This window comes from Drosophila subobscura, chromosome E (assembly GCF_008121235.1).
Source record: "Drosophila subobscura isolate 14011-0131.10 chromosome E, UCBerk_Dsub_1.0, whole genome shotgun sequence".
NCBI classification, from domain to species: domain Eukaryota; kingdom Metazoa; phylum Arthropoda; class Insecta; order Diptera; family Drosophilidae; genus Drosophila; species Drosophila subobscura.
Window position 1 is genome coordinate 1,687,555 of NC_048531.1, and position 19,606 is coordinate 1,707,160.

General features: G+C 48.7%; 1 protein-coding gene across 7 annotated transcripts in view; it reads right to left on the minus strand.

Moving 5' to 3' along the window:
• The window catches only part of LOC117890259, a 32,820-nt gene that overhangs the window by 7,492 nt on the left and 5,722 nt on the right, over window positions 1-19,606 (minus strand). For all 7 annotated transcript variants that reach the window (XR_004648566.1, XM_034795016.1, XM_034795014.1 and 4 more), the window contains 11 exons: window positions 12,924-13,474; window positions 12,538-12,845; window positions 12,301-12,476; window positions 12,096-12,240; window positions 11,852-12,017; window positions 8,287-9,196; window positions 7,758-8,230; window positions 3,922-4,369; window positions 3,704-3,833; window positions 3,478-3,589; window positions 1,594-1,776 (listed from right to left, as the gene is read on the minus strand). Coding sequence is in view for 6 of the 7 variants with exons in the window: in XM_034795016.1 (XP_034650907.1) it covers window positions 1,594-1,776; window positions 3,478-3,589; window positions 3,704-3,833; window positions 3,922-4,369; window positions 7,758-8,230; window positions 8,287-9,196; window positions 11,852-12,017; window positions 12,096-12,240; window positions 12,301-12,476; window positions 12,538-12,845; window positions 12,924-13,118 (3,246 nt within the window). In the remaining variant the exon portion in view is untranslated. The remainder of the gene's footprint in view (window positions 1-1,593; window positions 1,777-3,477; window positions 3,590-3,703; window positions 3,834-3,921; window positions 4,370-7,757; window positions 8,231-8,286; window positions 9,197-11,851; window positions 12,018-12,095; window positions 12,241-12,300; window positions 12,477-12,537; window positions 12,846-12,923; window positions 13,475-19,606) is intronic.

Sequence of the window (19,606 nt, forward strand, 5' to 3'; positions counted from 1 at the left end):
AAGGGGGGCGGACGACACACACGAGTAGTTGCCATTGACAAAAGACGACGACAAAACGTGACACAATGGCTCGTCCGTACCCCGGATACACCATCGGGTTGCCCGCTCCAATACAGCCCCATTATCGACCCAGTATCTTGATGTTGGTGTTCTGTGTGCCAAATTGCCGCTAAGTATGCAATACTTATTGATGGAGGCAGGAACACGCACTCCATACCCGCACTTGCACCCTCACCAGCACCTCACCACTGCCAGGCGGTAGCTTCTGGTCTTCTGGAGCTGATTGACAACAAAGGATTTGGCGTGTAATGCGTCCCCAAGCCGAATTCGCTTATTAGAATCCTGTGTTGTCTGTTGTCTCTTCTCAACCAGCCCCCCCATGCTTAATCTGGCCACAGCAACCAACCAGCGTCGCTCTGCTTTATCTTCCATTACCAAGCGAATCTCGTCCCCTTACATTTCACATTTCACATCCCCCATTTTGCTTTTCTTTAAATTGTGCACATGGACAGGAACTCCCTCACATGAGAACCATCAGTTCGAAGCCGGAAATGATATTTTTCTTCATTTCTATTGACAGCCTCCCTCACCGTCACCCTCCTTCTGCTTAAGATGCGCTTTTCGCTTTTGCTTTGCTTGGAAAACTTTTCGCTCAAGTGGAATGTGCTTTAAGCTGCTCATCGCTGCTGGTTCCTCGTCTTATTATACCCGGTACTCGAAGAGTAAATAGGGTATATTCTATTTGTGCAGATAACGGTTGTATGTAACGCACAGAAGGAAACGTTTCCGACCCCATAAAGTATATATATTCTTGATCAGCATCAATAGCCGAGTCGATTGAGCCATGTCTGTCTGTCTGTCTGTCCGTCTGTCCGTCCTGATGAGCGCCTAGTACTCAGAGACTATAAGAGCTAGAGCCACCAAATTTTGCATCCATACTTCTGTATGATCACACTGTTACAAGTGTATTTCAAAAATGAGCCACGCCCCCTTCCGCCTCCGCAAAAGGGCGAAAACCTCCCAAATCTACAATTTTGAAGATAGCAGAAAACTAAAAACGCCATTCCGTAGGGAATGACCATATCTATCAGACCATTTGCAGTGGCCAAACCCACCCCGTCCCGCAGCATTCACACTCTGCTTCGCGCTGTTTATGGCCTCTACCCCTGTCACGTCTCTGCCTCTGCCTCTGCCGCGACTCTGCAGTGTGTGTCTATAGGGCAGGGTGGCGAGCTAAAGGAGCGTGTTGGCGTGAGCAGTGTTGTTGATGTAGATGACAGATGAAGCAAAAATGTAAAATTTGACAAATAACCGCTAAAGTGCAGATGTAGTACTGAGTGCCGGGTATAAAAGTTGTTACGCGTAAGAAGCGTCTCACACGTCCTTTCTCGTTTTTATTTTATTTCAGAGAACGGAGAATCCCTTTGAGCAGTTAACTTGTGTCCTTTAAAGCAGTCAAGGCCTCAAGACCCGAAACCATGAGGTGAGTTCGTTCCTTATTAGCCGCAAACTGAATAGTTATAAATCTACTCTGATATTCATTATCATTCAGTTAACCGGGGGAAATGATTATATAATAAGAAAGTCACTCACCGAGTTCCATGAGATGTCGATGCGCAGGACAGGAGCCATCATTTGCATGGTGTTCAGCAGGGCGAAGTTCTCGAGGTTCCACACGCAGATGGTTCGATCGTGACTGGCCGAGATCAGGACATCGCACGCTCCGGCCACGAGGATCCCGCTCACCGGTCCGCGGTGGTGGCTGATGCGGTGTTTCTGAACAAAATGGAAAATAAGAACATTTTTTGCCACTAGGCACTGGGCACTGGGGCACTGCAATGCAATTTTCTTATATGGTTTACTGACGAATATTCTCTTTAAATATTAATCAAGATTCTCAGCAGGAGGAATTGACTTTCTGTGCGTGACACATGCCACATATCCCTTCTGTTCTGCCCGTTCCCGTCTCTGCTCCTTTTGTGTCGCATTTTGTATACATTAAGTTAATTATCACCTGGCACGCGATGGTTTGCTATGGGGTAAGGCAGCGAGCGTGTCCCTACACGGAGGAACCACAGAAAATGCCAAAAGTTTGATAAATCAACCCAAACTTTAAAAAACTGCGGCGACATGGAAGGATGTGTCAGCATGACACTGCGTATACGTAATATTTTAATTAATTCAATAAGCGCCCGTAATTACATGCGTGTGCATGTGTATGTGTATGTGCTAGGTGCCTGTCTGCCTCCACACACGCTAGGCCAGCTCTTGATGGCCAATTACGTGCCTGTGCGGGAGCACCAAGTCAGCGAAATTGACTTTAAAAGATGCCCGGGGCCAACCAAGTGGCAATAAATCCAATTTCTACGAGTATGTGTGTCAACAGGACACCGGCACACCGGAACACCGTCACACCGAACCAAGGCCGGAGAAATGAGAACAAGGACACATCCACACACATCCTCGCACTTGGTATGCAAACATGGGGCATTGTGCGTAATCACAGTTTAATGCGTGCCTCTCGCCTCCGAAATATCAACTTAGTATGACTGATGATGTGGGGTCTGCGCCGTAGAACTAGGGCAGGGGAAGGCGACCCCCCGAAGGGTGTCCTCCTGCCACGCCTCATTTGCAGCCCGGTACGCGGAACAGCCGCAAGTGCGTGGCGTGGCAGCCGCTCAAACTCATGTTCAACAAGCGGTGCACACATGTCGCCCAGAATCTGCCCACTCTCTGCCGCGCCTTTGGTGTGACCTTGCCTTGTGACTGCTGCGGGGGGTAAGCGCCCACAGTCGCTTGGGGGATGAGAGGTCACATTTCGCATATTTGAATCCCTGTGCCGGCAGCTGCCGCAGCAGTTCCCGAGGTCCGCTTACACAGAAATTATGCAAAAGCATTTGGTCTGTTTGATTTGGTTTGCGGTGCGGTTCGGTTCGCTTCGGTTTCGCAATTAGCTTCTGTATGGGTGGGCTTTTCCGTTTCATTTCTCTTTTCCATTAGCATTCCAACCAAAGGGAACTAAAATATAATCAGCCAAAAGGGGGGCTCCATTTGGTCTCCGCTTTAACGCTTAGCTCTGTTCTTTGCTATCTAAATTGATATCAATTAAACGCTGCGCCATACAATTTTCCAATAGCTAAGCAAGAGAGTAATGCTGCCAGTTTAAGGGTCGAAGACCCAGCACGTTGCTATGCAGAGTTGTGTAAAACCATTAGACATAGACAACCTGATTGCGTTCAGCAATTGCTTAGAAATACAGAGAATTGTTTGAATAGAAACATACAGATAGATGGCCGCCTCTACGTACATACATTCTTTCAATGCATCCTTCATGGCTTTACTATTTTAATTAACTAATCCAGTTGTTCGCACAGTGGCACGCCACTTATTACTGCTATTACTACTACTACTACTAGTCCCTATTCAATGGACATGGCAGACATGACCCAGAGAGAGTGTGTGGTGTCGGGTGCTCACCAGTTTGCCGCTGGCCAGGTCTGTGATGGCGATTGTCGCATCCTCGCTGCTGCTGATGATCAGCGTATTGTTGACCCCGGCTGCCACGCCCGTTATGGGGGCGGTGTGGGCGCTGAAACGAAAAGGGGAGAAGGGAGGTGGATGGCGGAGGGCGAATGGATAAATAGTGCCTGCAGAGATTTACAAATTACCCTGAGGGTGGGTGCCAGGGTAGTGGAGCACTCACTTGATGTGCGCCCGACGGTCGCGCTGAGAGACGTGCCAGACGAGCACGCTGGTGTCCTCGGAGCCGGTGAGCAGGAGCTCCGGCTCTGTAGTGGGGGCCACCAGCAGGCACGTGACTGCCGCAGTGTGTCCTGGGGAGGGCGTTATCGCAAATGGAGTCGCATGATTAGCTCGCCTAATGGCGGGACATTACGCGGAACAAGACACGGCACGACTCACCCTTGAAGATGTGCTCCAGCGAGTTGCTCATGATGTGCCACTGCTGCACCTCGCCCGAACTGGTGGCCAGGATGAGGTGCTGCTTCGAGGGTGCCAGACAGACGGCTCGGATGACGCCCGTACCCGACACCGTCATGGTGCGAATCTGCGACGGCAGCGGTGCTGGCAGCCATCCCGTGAGGGGTACCAGCAGCGGCACGGCGTATCCGTCGCACCAGGCCGTGGCCGACCGCACCGTCATGCTGAGCAGCGAGTTGTCGTCGTCGTCGTGCTCGCTGATCGGACGCAGCCAGGAGATCAGCTGGGAGCCCAGCTGCATGGGGTCGCGGGTTAGTACATCGCTGGACTTGCGTATCGTGTAGTAGATCAGCTCGATGTCCCTATCCAGGATAAAGCATCGCACGTGCTCGATCAGGCAGCGCAGATAGCTGATCGAGACCGTTTGAACCTGGATTGCAGTTGGGGAAGACAGAAAAGTGAGTCTTTAAAATTGATTACAGCATAAAGCAGATTGAATCAAACAAACAAATATTTAATAGCGAATGAGTTCTCATTGAAACTAATTAGATACTCTGCCACCTAAACAAACATGACTCTGTACGGTAGTATTTTATCTTCAAAAGCAATACCCAAGGTGTACCCCCAGGGAGCATAACAAAGATGCAGGAATTTCATTAAATATCTACCTACATCTCTGACGTCCTGTAGGTGCGATTACATTAAAAGTTTATGCAGCTCTTATCGAGCCTCTTCTCTCTATTCTTGCAGCTCGTGCAGCTAGCAACAAAGAAAATAGTTGATTTCATTAAATGTCTGCGTTGCCTGACGCTCCTTATTACATTTCTCTTGTGCTTTTCCACCCTTTTTACGCTATGATCGGGTATTCTAGGCCATATATTGAGTATAAAGAACAATTTGCAAGGCAGGACCTCAAGAGTGCCATCAACTATTCGAACCTTTATGTCTCGTTCCTCTCTATGTATGTACGTGCAGTCGCGAGTAAGCATCGATGGATTCTGCGTGCTGCCGAGACTGTTATTTGTTATCATTAATTACGGCAAATTGGTTCATTTGTTGTATACCCGGTACTCTAAGAGTAAACAGGTTATAATGTATTTGTGCTCGAAAAACGTAACACTCACAAATAAGTGTATCCGTCTCTAGAATAATAAAGTATTCTTGATCAGTACCAAGCTATGATACGAGTCGATATAGCTATGTCTGTTAAGATTTGCACCCAGACTTATATTTGCCCACACTGCAGTGTGCAGTAACAGTGCACTGTTACAAGTGCACAAACGGCGAAAATCTCTCACATACTTACACTACTTTGAAAAAAGGAGAAAACGCAGTTCCGTAGAGAATGGCCATATCTATCAGATTGCCGAATTAAGATCGATGCAGATCATTATTATACCCAGAATGAAGATATTCATTTCAGTACATATGTACATACATACATATGTATGCATTACAATAAGGTTACATGTGGGCTGGGTTTTGCAAATTGCGATCCTTAGAAAAAACACCAAAACGAGCAAGGGTGAAACACGAGAGCAAACGCAAAGAGAAAACGAATGAGAGCGAGAGCGGACAACCGATCGGCGAGAGAACGCTGAGAGGGAACGACGCAGAAACCTAATTCTTGTACCGTTATACCATACTTAATAACTTATTAACCTTTACTTATAAACAATAAACATAAACCCCCACATACATAAGAATGGGTACCGGGTATCAAAGTTGTGACGCGTAAGAAGCGTCTCACATTCCTCCTCGCTTCATTTGCAACCTTGTCTGTTCAGTCATTCGTTCTCAACGGGGAAAACGTTGACGGTAAAAAATCATCATGAAATGCATATTTCAGAGGAGATTGCATGGCAAAAACACTTTAAGCAAACAACTTTAATTCGATTGCCTCACACACACACACACACACTCACACACATACAGCGTGCGAAGCAATGCTTTGCGGCAGTACCGCGCGCGTGGGGCGCCCACTCCCAATACTTCCCGCATCATATTATATACCCGCTAGTGTAAGAACGTAGTAGTAAAGTAAGAAAAATTTAGAGAATAAATGAAGGAATATAAAACACACACATACAGAGAGAGGGTCGCGAAATTTGGTTGCAATGCATTGCAGATCCGAATAATGAGTTTGTCTGACTGAATAAATGAGTGGCTGCATAAATGAATAAGCCAAAACGTAATAAAATCTGAAAGAGACAAAAAACGAGAAGGGACGTGTGAGACGCTTCTTACGCGTCACAACTTTTATACCCGGCACTCAGTACTTCATCTGCACCTTAGCGGTTATTTATCAAATTTTACATTTTTTCTTCATCTGTCATCTACATCAACAAAACTACTCACGCCAACACGCTCCTCTAGCTCGCCACCCTCCCCTATAGACACACACTGCAGAGTCGCCGCAGAGGCAGAGGCAGCGGCAGAGGCAGCGGCAGAGATGTGTCAGGGGCAGAGGCCATAAACAGCGCGAAGCAGAGTGTGAATGCTGCGGGACGGGGTGGGTTTGGCCACTGAAAATTAATTTCTCCATTGTGGCTATAATAATGATCCAATCGGACCCCAGTTGGTGATCTGATAGATATGCTCATTCCCTACGGAATGGCGTTTTTAGTTTTCTGTTATCTTCAAAATTGTAGATTTGGGAGGTTTTCGCCCTTTTGCAGAGGTGGAAGGGGGCGTGGCTCATTTTTGAAATACACTTGTAACAGTGTGAGCATACAGCAGTCTGGTGCCAAAATTTGGTGGCTCTAGCTCTTATAGTATCTGAGAACTAGCCGACAAACAAGACGGACAGACGGACAGACGGACGGACGGACAGACAGACATGGCTCAATCGACTCGGCTATTGATGCTGATCAAGAATATATATACTTTATGGGGTCGGAAACGTTTCCTTCTGTGCGTTACATACAACCGTTATTCGCACAAATACAATATACCAATACAATATAAAAACGACGAGGAACGTGAGTGGCTTCGTACGCGTCACAACTTGTATGCCTTTTCCTAGTCAGTTATTGTATTTACATATGTACATATATAACCTTATGTGTTTTTCGAAAATGACAATTTACATTTTTTCTACATCTGTCATAAATATGTACCACAAATACAATATTCCCTATTTCCTTGTCGAGTACCGGGTATACAAAAAAATAGACAAAGAAAACTTTTCCTGCCCTGCCTCTGCCTCTGCCTGTCGGATATGACGCGGGCAAAAGGGAGCGTGGGAGAGGGCTGACAGCTGTATGATATTTAGTTGGATTATACATTTTCAGCATGTTCCAAATGGTCGCCTGCAACTACATACATAGCTGTCGGAGTAGACAAATTTAATAAATTACGCGTTCAAATGTGATTATCCATGTTGGCCATTTAGAGTAACCCTTTTAAAGTCACTCAAACGCTAATTAACGCTAAGGAACGCTCTTGTGTACATTGGAATATGTATCATATTTTTCGCAAATGGCTCACGCATGCCACACCCAAATCAAGCTTCTCCATTCACTTATTTGCATAGCTGTCTGTCGTACTGTCCGTCTGAATGAGCACCGTCTCTGTTTGGGTCTCTAGCCATATTTGGGGAACATGAAGCTTAATGAAAATTGACAATTTGATTGCCAAATTAGGCAGCCAATTAAGCAGAGCTCCGCTCTCAGCTCACAGCTCTCAGCTGCCAGCTGCCAGAAAAACAGAGTTGATTGCATTTCTACTCAAGGATGGGACTGTGGGGAATGAATACAACTGTCATTTCCCCAGAACTAACTGGGGATTGACGGAAGGAAAGAGAGCCAAGAGCTTACCGCCGCCAGCAGGAAATCAAAGTTGCAGACTGCGATTTGCTTGAAGCGAGTCGTGTCGTCGGAGCGCATCAGGTGGTGCCAGCTCTCCTCCACGTGCCGCATGCTGTAGCTTACGTCGGCGGCTATGGGGTTGTAGAAGGTGGAGGTGTCGTCGTTGTGGTGGGTGGAGGAGGACTTGCGGCCTGCGGAGACGTTGTCCTTCTCGCGCTCCCTGTCCTTGTGGTGCAGATCGCGCTCCCTGAGACTGTCCTTGAGGCTGACCACGGACTTGGTCTCACTCTGCGTGGACTCGTTTTCCAGCGTGCTTTCGTCCTCGTCCTGCGGGAAGAAGAGGTTGGCCAGCTCCATGTGCAGGTTGCGCGTCCTCTGGCCACCCATGTACCTTCGTTTGGCCACCACCGCACAGTAGTTGTGGCGCCACTGCACAAGCACCTTGCCGGACATGATCTTGTCGTGCAGCAGCTGCAGTTTGTCTACAATAAAACAGATGTGATGTCAGCATGCACACTCCCCACTGCCCCCTACTCACCCATTTCCCTGTGGATCTTCTTGAAGGTGGCGAAGCTAAAGTGTCCGCTCCTGGTGTCGATCAGCGACTCGGGATCATCGGTGGGCATGAGCAGCTCCAGGAGCTCTGTCTCGCTCAGCCCGTACTCGGAGCAGGTGATGTAGGCGGCCAGGCTGCCCACCGCCTGCCTGCCGTAGTGCCGCTCGAGGCCGTCGAACTGCTGCTCCACGTAGAGCACGAAGCTGACCTCGGGCACGCACTGGGGGGGTCGCTGCAGCTCCGTGGCGTACTCGCCCAGGTTGAGGTCGAACTGGTACTCCGCCGACTTGAAGCGGTCCCGCTGCATGGGCGTGAACTTGAGCTGCTCGACGGGGGTGGTGGAGCTGCAGATGATCTGCACGTTCCAGGGCAGCGAGGTGGGCAGCCAGGAGAGGGCGGTCACGATGTCGCAGTCGAGGGGGTTGAGCAGGTGCAGGTCGTCGATGAACAGGAAGAGGACGTCGTTGCTCATGTCCTCGACGCGGCGCAGCAGGTTCTGGAACCAGGTGCTGATGTACAGCGGGTCGAAGGAGGCGTCCTTGGGCAGGTAGCCCTCTGGGATGTTGAAGATAATCGAGATCTGCTGACAGATCACTCGCAACAGCTCCAGGTTGTAGGCCGAGCGCGGCGTGGCCTTGGCAAACCGGATCACGCGATGGACCCTCGTCGAGACGAACCAGCTGCCCACCTGCCCGTACAAGGTGCTGATGAGGGCGCTCTTGCCGCTGCCATCCGAGCCGCAGATGAAGTACGGCGCGTGCCGGCTCCCGTTCCTGAAGTTGGCCATCAGATTCTGCCGCAGCTTCTGCGGCACTCGCGACTCAATGAGCGCTGCGCTCTCCACGTGATCGCGCAGGATGCGCAGGTGAGTGGCGTGCTCGTGAAAGATTTCCTGCAACCACAAAAACAGAACGGAAAGAGAGGGACTTCCGTCAAGTACAAGGACGACTACGATTACGAGTAGATTAAAGCAGTCGCTAGGGTCTACGCTCAGCTCGTAGTTTTCCCGGCACTCGGACAGATTGTAATTATTTTGGATTACATGCAAAATACCTTGTGCGCCCACACACATGCAAATAATTTGCATAGAAATTCATTTTTAAGCTCTTCAGTCGGTGCTGGCATTGGTCTGTCAGTAATTGGTTTTGCCAGCCACGCCACATATGTATATCCTGGCAAACACCTCACCTCGCCACACATCCTTCCGTCCAGCACGCCAATTCATCTAAGGCCAGATGCTCTCTACCCCCCTTAGAACTCGTTCACTAGTAAACATGTATATGTCAGGGTATCATCCGCTTCCGTTTGGGACTGCTGGGCCGGGACCAGACCACGTCACCACATCATTGTCGTCATCTTCATGAGTCTGAATGTGAGTGGCATTCAGGTGCTTGCTTGCCTCGTAACTTTGTTTACCTGCACCTCTGTACCTCTGCGTGTGTCACCTGCTGTGTGGAGTGGAATGGAATGGACTGGAGCGTGGTGGAGTAGAGTGGCGGGTGGTCCCGCCCAACTTGTCTGGCCGTGGCATGTTTGCCACTAACAAGGGCCAGCATCCTTGGCAGGATCAGACTCCGGCTCAGTCTTACTCTCTGGCTCAAGCCCAAACCCGACGATTGTAAGCTGCTTTTGCTTGGCAAATCTCATTTGACAGCCTCTGCGTAATGCATTTCTCGAGGCTTGGGCTACTAAATCAATATTGGCAGGACAGCTCCTGTCAGAAAAATCCTTCCCCTCTCGTGAACGCTTTAAGGCTTCCACAGTTGCTGCTTAATTAGTTGGCATTTGACTTGCTTTAATTTTATTCCATTCGAGTGCCAAAGGTCTTGCCTCGCCGCACAAGAGTTGCTCACACAATGTGGTGCAGAAGCCGCAGGTGCAGCCGAGGATGATGATGATGTGGAGGGTTACGCGCAGGCCAGGGCAGGGCAGGGCACACTTTGCATATTTCTTGGTTGCGGCTAAAAATGCCACAACATTTTGTCAGAGTGGGTGGGATGCAGGATATGCCATTGCCGCGCTCTTATCTAAGCCAGGACAGAGAGTGAGAGCAGTTCATGTTGCTGCACCGTTAAGTGCAAACAAGGGACGACCTGGGCGTGGCTACATTGTGCCCAAGTGTAAGTGTGTTAATATGTCAGCAGAGCTGGGCGGCGCTCCGACCATTCCACGTCCGCTAATGGCCCAGACCAGCAACCAGTTCGGGTTACGCGTCGTCCTTCGCATGCGACCGAGCTAAAATGTTAAATGCTTTCAACAAAAGCCATCCCTGAGAGTGGGCCAGGCAGGACGCGACTTGTGCAGTGAAATGCGACTCATACAGCCCCAGAGTGGAACGGAAAGCGATCCAAGCGGAGCTGAAACCTTGAGCCAACCCATTTCTACTGCTCTCTGCTCTCTCTTTGGGCAACTCAATTGCAATGGCAATGGCAATGGCAATGGGTTTTCATTGCAGGAAATCTCCTACAAACTCAATTTCGACAACTGTCATATGCAAGGATTACACGTAATTTTCCAGCCACCTGCCCACCTTCCATCTGCCTTCCTTCAAGCACACTCTCAAGATACTTGCTCGCACGTGCAGTGGAATTGAATATTTGCTCGAAATTGCAATTGCCGACCATTTTCGACATGTTTCATGTCCTGATTCTCTTGATTCTGATGTCGGAGCGGTGGCAGAAGTGGAGGGCATCCTTAACGAGGTTAGATTTGATATGAAATTTGTTCAGATCCGCAAATATGTAGGGCGCCCCTGCAAGTCAGCTGGAAGCCACTTTAGTGCATTCGTCTAGCCCATCAATTTATTTGATTTCAGATGGTTCAGGATGTGTGGCAAAGAAAGCAAATAAATGAAAATATAACGTCACTACATGAATCGCACAGTCCGTCCTACCGAGTTGAAGATTCCTCATGTGTGGGGCTAAAAATAACTAAACACAACTATTTTTAAGCGCTTTAAGTGTTTACCGGAGAAAAAAGATACAATTTTAAAGTTTTTGGAACCCACAAAAACATCTACTGTGCTTATTGATGCTGAATCGGAATAAGCTAGCCAAAACGTTTTGTATTTCCAATCAATTATTCTCAGAGAGCTAATCAGAATCCTTATCTGCATGTTTTCTGTATATAATTAAATATTTGTACAAGTACGAATAGTTTACAAAACTGTTCAATAGAATGACCTTGCAACTCCAGAAACTCTCAGAGGTAAACAGACATTTGATAGTTAATATATTATCTCTCCGTAAGGTTCTCTCTCTTTCCTTGTTTTCCCACAAAACTGACTGGATGGGACTGTCGGTAGTGGTTGCAGCTCGTATTTCGTAGTTAAATCTTTAATTGTTCAAGACCAACCATGAGTGTCGCAATAACCGCAAGAAATAATTCCAAGCAGCAAATTCTGTTCAGTTTCGATCGAGTTCGATCTCTATTGCCACTGGATACAATACAATAGATCACATAAAAATACTGCGAAGTGTAAATGTATTTCTGTTGGGGAGCACTTGGCGGGTACTTAATCTCGCCTTCCAGCAATCCGCTCACTCACCTGAACAGTCTTTTTCCTCCCCTTGATTACATCGGGATCATTGGTGATGTGCGCCTCGATCAGCAGGCGCAGCTTGTCGGTGACTTTGTTCTTAAATTTGCTGAGATAGGATTCGTGGTCTTCATTGTCGGGGTCGATCATCTCGCAGGAGGCACTGCCGGGCACCCTGTTTGGTGGGAAGACAACAATAACCACAATGAGATCGACCCTTCCTCACCCCGTCTGAGTTGGGAGTTACACTTACACTAGCGTTGTGTGATTGTCCGTAGAGAGGTTCATGGTGAGCTCGTCCTTGATTTTGCGAAGCCGCTCGCTGGCCTCCACATCCCTCTTGCTGCTCTGAGCGGCCCGCTCCCGAAACACGGCCAAGATCTTCTCGCTGGAGAGCGCTGCGAGAATAGAGCCGGGATTGTGGTGATTGACAGGTGAAGAGATAGAGAAGTGCTCACCCATTGCCTGCTCGACTTCGCGCTCGATCTGTGTGCGCCTCAGCTGTTGCACCCGTTTCAGGAAGTCTGCGGATCGCGCTGATGCTCCTGGTCCTTGAACAAAACTTTGCAGGGCCTGCTCCAGCATCCTCTGCAGCTGCTGGGACTCGCTCAGCCAGGCATCCATGGGCAGTACTCTAAAGGGGTACACAAGGGAAGGTTTTGGCTGTTGTCCAGTGCCTAAGTCAATTTACACACCGATAGTCCTGCTTCAGTTGGCGCTGCACCTTGGATGCATCCATCTCATACCACCTGGCCAGAAGAGCCTCCTGTTCGGGCGTTGTCTGAGGGTCGGCCAACACTGCCGCATAGATGTCCTCGTCCAGATGCGTGGGCAGCGGCAGGCGGCCGAGTCCATCGCCGATGAGGGCCAGGAAGAAGACGCTCTTCGTGTGGGCATGACAGGTGTCGATCTCGTGCAAGTAGTCCTCGAGCAAATAGGGATCCCGCTCCAGTTGGTTGACCCCCAGTGCCCCAGTGCCAAAGTGCATGTCCACGAACTCCAGCTGTGTGAATGACAGAGAGAAAGTCGCTTGAGTCAGCCTAAAAGGAGATTCTACTGGTGTACGGGATTCCGGACTAACCTCGATTTGACGGTCGTCGTAGAGGCTCTGCAGCTCGGGCCCCACCAGCTCCAGGAGCATGCGGCGCTCCTGGTTGAACTCCTGCTTCAGGCTGGCCACATAGATCTTGATGAGCAGCGGCTTGGGCAGGCGGGTCTGCTTCGTTGTCACCCCCTTCAGTGCATTCAGCACACTCTCGTCGATGGGCGCAGCCATTTCTCTTTCGCCCTATCTTTCCTTTAGTTCAAAAGTCCTATTTTTGCTTTTTTCCGGCCTGTGACTGTGATTGTTTAGGCGTGCGTGCGTGCCTGTGTGCGTGCCTGTGTGCGTGCCTGTGTGCTTGGCCGGTTTATTTAACTTGGTTAAAATCAAGCAGCATCTTAGCTCACGTCGCGGATCCACCAGAAGCAATTCGGAGCTGCCCGAGGCCTGGGCACACGTTCGACCTCAGCTTCTATCTGTGCCCGTATCTATACCCGCTCTCTGGGCGAATACGAATGGGAATCCCCGCACCCGCAACCCGACGGGTCGTCGTGGGCATAGCGTGCCAAAAGTTGATCCCCTCGATTCTGCTGCAAATAAAAATGGAAAATGGAAAATTGAAAAGAGCAAAATTTGTATTTATGGTCTTCTGCGGAGGGGAAACTTTTTGAATAACCCCAAACATAATACAAAAAGAAAAAAGAAAAAAACATGAAAAGTTTCGTTCGCCCAATGAGCAGGCGAGGGTTATGCACTGAGGCAGGGAGACACCTTCCTGCATTCGTAGGACCAAGCGGGCAAGTTTGAAAGTGTTAACATTTGACTGGGTTTTCGATTGAAACATTTGGTCCAATCGCTTGGAATGGCAAGCGAGTACGAGTCCGAGTACGAGCAGAATTCCGCACGCTTTCCACCCAAGCATCCGTTTCCCGTCCATTTCATTCCAATAAAGGACCTACATACGAGTATATCCATGTATTTATGCTCCCACAGCATACGCTAGCGTGTGATGTACGTGATATTCATGAGATAAGTGAAAGGCGAAAGCATTCCAAGCCACATCGGGCTCTGTAGAAATTACTTGTCAAAATAAACGCCAGAGAGACAGCTCTTTAAAGTAGATCAACTCTGCTTTAAGACAAACAAATGTACATAAAAGAGCTCACTGGCGCATATATCTGTCCGTGTCTCCCTCCCTCTCCCTGTCCTGTCCCTGTTCCTGCCCTGGTTCTGGTCCTGGTTCTGGGTTTTGTCCTGGTCCTGGTGCTGGCGCTAATGAAGACGCCCTCCGATGCCACCTGCCGCCTGCCGCGTGTATCTTGTCTGGTTGCCCGCCAAACAAAATCGATTGCAATTAATTCCGCTTCAGTGAGTTTGCTAAATTGCTCGTTAGAAAAACGGCTGCGGACTGAGGGCAGTACGTACGAGTAGTCCTCGCTGCGTTTCCTTTGGTCAGTACCCTGCAGCCTTCAACCCACAGCCAAACACTGAAAGGTGCCGACGCAGTTCCATCGTCCTTCGCCGTCGTTTTTCCTTAAACATTTGATTTCCAACAAATTCAGCTCGCTGTGCGCCTTGACAGTCCGAGCAACATAAGGCATCGTGGCGAAACAATGCAAATTTCAAGGTCAGACATTCCGCAATAAAAAGGAAAATCATTGCCTAAAGATCTAAAACATTTGATTCCCTCTGCAAGGTAAACTGCTGGGAACAAGTCAACTGAGAGAGCTGAAAGCCAGAATTGAGCAGCTTAGCACAGAATACGAGTAGTGGAGAAAGCGAGCAAAAGAATAGGGAAATAAATTTATGATTTCTCTTTGCCAAAGGACTTGCAGTAGCCTCAAGGCTATGGGCACTAGGGAGGCCACTGTGGGCGACATGTTGACTGGAGTCTAAACGGTCGCCACAGCTCATTCTGCCTGCCACATACGATTCCTTGTACATGACTACAATGGACACTTGAGCTCTGCGAGCAGAGCCTGCAAACACCTCACTTTGGCACCTGCTCATGCTTAATAGGTTCTTTAATCGGAAATACGTACAAGTGGGGATGGGTCTGGGGTCTGGGGTCTGTGGCTGTGCATTTATGTTGGGCAGACAATTTAGCTTGTCTAGGAGTGATCGTTATTGCCGATTAACCCCATTATTAGTCAATTTCCGACATTCGGAGGGAGCGTTCCGTCAAAGCTGTCAACCCACAAAATGTCCCCAAGCATGGGGACATGAGCAGCAATTGAGCAGGGCAGTGGGTGGCAAATTAATGGCGCTATGCAAACACAATTCCTTCTGGTATGGCCGCCATCGGGTCTGCTCTTCCATTGGGGCTGTTGTTATTGGACACTGGAAACGAGAGTCCTTGTGGACAAATGGCAAATGACTGCCATTAAAGGAGTACGATAGCAGGGAGTTGAGCTTCCTGAGTTATTGTGCGGGTCAACTATTGTTGCACCGAAAAGGCATATTAACCAAGTGGCAAGATGGCTGGAATGCCTGCACTCGGATTCCCAAGCAAGGAGAGGGTATGCGATTACTATTATCACAGAACATCTGCTTAGGAGTCCCACTTTTACACTTTCCCATTACCAAAGCGTTTCTCAAGAAATTCACATACAAATAGCAAGCGGCAAGAGCAAGCTTTATGGGCCAATCAAAACGGTTGAATTGAAAAATCGAAAAGACATTTGACCGTTTAATAGTGCAAGTGGTTGCTTGCTGACTTAATTACATACTAAATCCTAATTTTAACTATCGACTAAAGTCGCAATGCAGAAGGACAGATTGTTAAACTGTTGCCGAAACTTAAAGTAGTTATCTTTGTGTCTTTAAGCCGCAGAATTTCCATTGACTCCTTGTGCTATTCCTTAGCAAAGGAGTCAGGATTACTCCAATTTCGCACTTCACATTCTGGCGGATGGATAGATATGGATGCCGTTCGCCGCAACTAAAATGAAAATAAAGTATTGCTGCCGACTTACGCTCCACGTAAATAAATAACTAAATAAATGATAATAGGCCGAAGGCCGCAACAGGCAGAAGCAGGGCCAGACAGGAGACAGGAGGCAGAAGGCAGGAGGCAGGAGGCAGACAGGCCCCTGCAGACCCAGGGGCCAGGGCACAGCAAAAGCCAAAACAGCAGCAGGAGCAGCGAAATCGAGCGATTCAGCCAATTCTCGGGGCCTCGAGCAGACGGAACAGAAGGCAACCGCACGGACGGGGTATGGGGTCGAAGCCGGAGCCGGAGCCGAGCGTATGGGGAGCATTAATAATTTATGCGATGGTTGGTGCAAGTGTGCGGCTCTGCGTGTCAGCGTGTGTGTGTGTGTGTGTGTGCTGGGGTCCGCTTAGCTGCTCATTTTTCGAATAAATATTTAAGGGCACGAGTACGAGCCACAACAGGAGCAATCCAACCAGAGACAAAATTAGAACAGTCGCATTTCATTTCAAAATGCCACACATTCCTCGGCCCCTCTGCCAGTCCCAGTCAAAGTCCCTGTCCCTGTCCCTGTCCCTGTTCTACCATTCCGTTACGTCAGTGGCTGCAACTGTTATTTCGGCGTTTATTTCCTCCATTTGTGGGTCACGTGAAATGTTCAACTTCTCCCGTTTGTCTTGTGTATCTACCTGTTCTGGGTGCCTCGTGTTGGAACATCCCAATGATCAGCATCTACAGAGAGGCCTGCAGGAGATCTACAGGATAGGAAGGCCTGTACCTATAAGATATAGTCCCCTACGAAACTTTGAGTCAGAAATGGCAAACAAGAGGAAATGAATGCTTATTTTGTAGGCGCAGATGGAATGGAATGGATGAAATAAAAGTTTATGCCGCCATCAGGCCAGACGTGGCTGCGTCTCCTGCCACCTTGATTAATACAAAATGAGCCGCCATTTCCCGGAAGCTTGCCCGCCCGTTCTCACTCCCTAAATCTGTGCGGGACAATTGATTCCATTCACCCCCAGCTGGACCCTGCTGTCCAGTGCGTGCAAATTGAGCAGTATCAGGCTTTAACCTTGGTCACCCGCCCACCCCTCTAAGGCCAAACTTTCGTTCGATTTGGTTTCCTGTAATCAGGTACGTGCTCGGGCACTTAAAGCTAGGCGCAGGGCCATGTACTCTGATTTATGAACGAACTGTTCGTAGTTGCCACTTCCCCAGGAAGCACTTTCTGCTGCATTGGATAGAGTCCAGTTTTTTGCGGGTCTTCTGTACGAAGAATCCTTCTTCAGCGCACTTGAGGCAAATGCGAGTCCCTCTTAATCGAGACCCGGACCCTTGAACCAGTTTTATTTCTCCTTTGTGTTTCTTTCTTTTGCTCCGACTACCTGCATCTCTCTCACTCTTTGGGGCACACGGTGCTTTGAATTTTCAGCAATGTTCTCTGACAATTTTGTGTGCTGCTTACCTGAAGTGAAGGTCGTCGACGCATTCCCTACACACAAAAGCAGCTGCTGCCACTCCCCCTCTTAGGCTTTTATATTTTATTTATGCTGGGGAGGAGGGCAGGAAGAGACAAAGGCAGCCAACAGGCGTGAGGGGGATGAGAGGCTGAAGAAATGCAAAAACAATTTCAAGTGTGTCTTTCTTTTTGTGCTCGCCTGTCGTCTATTCTCCGCCTTTGTCTCTGTTTCTGTTTCTGTTGCTGTCTCTTCCACCTCTCCCGTCCCTCTTCCTGCCATGCACTGGTTCTCACTTTCTCACTCGCTTTTCTGTTGGCGAAAGCAAATAAGCTTCCTGAGGCAGCTCACGAAATTCATGCCTGAGTACGCCGGACGGGCCCTTGCTAAAAGGCGGAGCGGAGCGTAGCAAATGTGGGCCGAATTTGGCATAAATCAAAAAACATATAGACAGCAGGAGCAGCACATGAAGGCTTCAGCCGTTCTCTAAGCAAACATACGTATGCATGTATATGTATTTACACATCCTTACACACACACAAACACACATACAGTTGAGCGCATTTCCGGTCGCTTAACAAATTCGATTTCATGGCTTTGTCACGTAAAACTCTACCCGAATTTCATGTCAATGAATTCGCTTTTTTACGTCTGTCTGCTAACTTATTGTAGATTTAACATTTGGCTCAAATGGTTTTCTTCTCCCTCCCCTCCCCTCCCCCACCCAGTCCCCTCTCTGGCTCAACAATTTCGATTCTAATATTTACACATTATTACGGCAAGAATTCCCCCGATCAGGGATGTACAGAGGATTGTCAAAGGCCTCGCCTGTGTTCGGCATTTGGCATTTTGTATTTAATTATTTAAGGATTTCCTTTGCCAGGGTCTTGCTTTTGTGTAAGGCTCAGGGAATACACAATGAGGATAATGGGAAACTTGCACGATGAGTCAGGTAGCAGGTGGGGGTATCGAGTGGGTAGGCCCTCAAATATGATTGAATAATATTTGATTAATGACTGGAATGAGGGGCCCGATGTCTGCTGTAAAGTGTATCATGGCACACGATTTGTCGGTCGATAATTTGCACAACTTAAATGGTTAGGCAAGCTTGCGTCAATAAGTGAACCCCAATCTCTGCGACTCAGGGTGCGGGAGTTTGGGTGGGATGTTGGCATTTGATTGCCTCCACAATTGCGTGCACTTCGCGTAAGTGGACCTACAACCCGCAGATATGATAAGCAGCTTTCAAGCCCATGGTGCATGCCACCATTCGGTCCCCACTGCGAGCCCCTACGAGTTCTATGGGGATCATAATCAGAAATCATTTCGAATCCTGCACTTGAGTGTGTGCTCCAATTAAAATCCCGTATGACCGGAACGAAGGAGGAGAGTCTGTGGCAGAGGAAGCTAATTGGAAATTGATTTCCCAGAAGGAAAAGTTACCCTTTTGTTTCCTTCCCCGCGGCCATTCGAAAGTCGCAAGTAAGCTCCCAAGAACAGAGCCCGTATGGGTAGGTGGTGACTACATTGAGGTACATATATCAATTGTGGTGTACTAAGCGGTGCAACTTTGCCCCACCACATGCCAGCTCACTCGTGTGGAGTGGTGTGGTGCAGTGTACTTTGAGCCATCCACACCCCCAGCCACACGGCATCTCGTATTGAGTGAATTTTGCGCTTTTTCATTAGCAAATGGAACATGAAAACTTTGCTGGCGCCCAGGAAAATGTGTGCTACACACACTCTCGTGGCTTACATAGTTTCCACTTTACATTTTCATTTAAACTGTTTGTTTATTTAGTCGAGTCAGTCGGGAAAAGTTGTCGGTCGGGCGACTACGAGTGCTTCTTGTTTCTTTCTTTCTCAATAAAATATTAAACACCAAGGATGACTCGCTGGCGGAAAGGGCTGGGAGAGAGACTTGACTCCAGCTGTGCGCTGGACAACCTTTGCCAGCTTCGCCAGAGGTTAGCATGGTAAAAGTCAGCTTTTACCTCCTTGTTGTATTGTATCCGTCAGCTTGAGATGCTTTGCCGTGGGATGGATGCGGAATCTGGGGGCAGAGTTGCATGCATTGCACAAGAGTTGACCCAAAAGTCAGACACAGACGCGGGGCGTAGCAATTGCAACGCGCCTCTGCTGCGGTCTGCTGGCTACAACGGCAAATTGGTTTTACCGAAGTGCCCTGGCCAAACTCGTGGGGCTTGCATGGGTGCGTGTCGTTGAGCAGCATTGAGGGGCATGGTTGCTGCTGTGTTGGGTTGCACGCCAAGTGCCAACATTCATTAAACGGCTCTAAGCAGTGCGAACAGGACATGCGAACAGCAGGC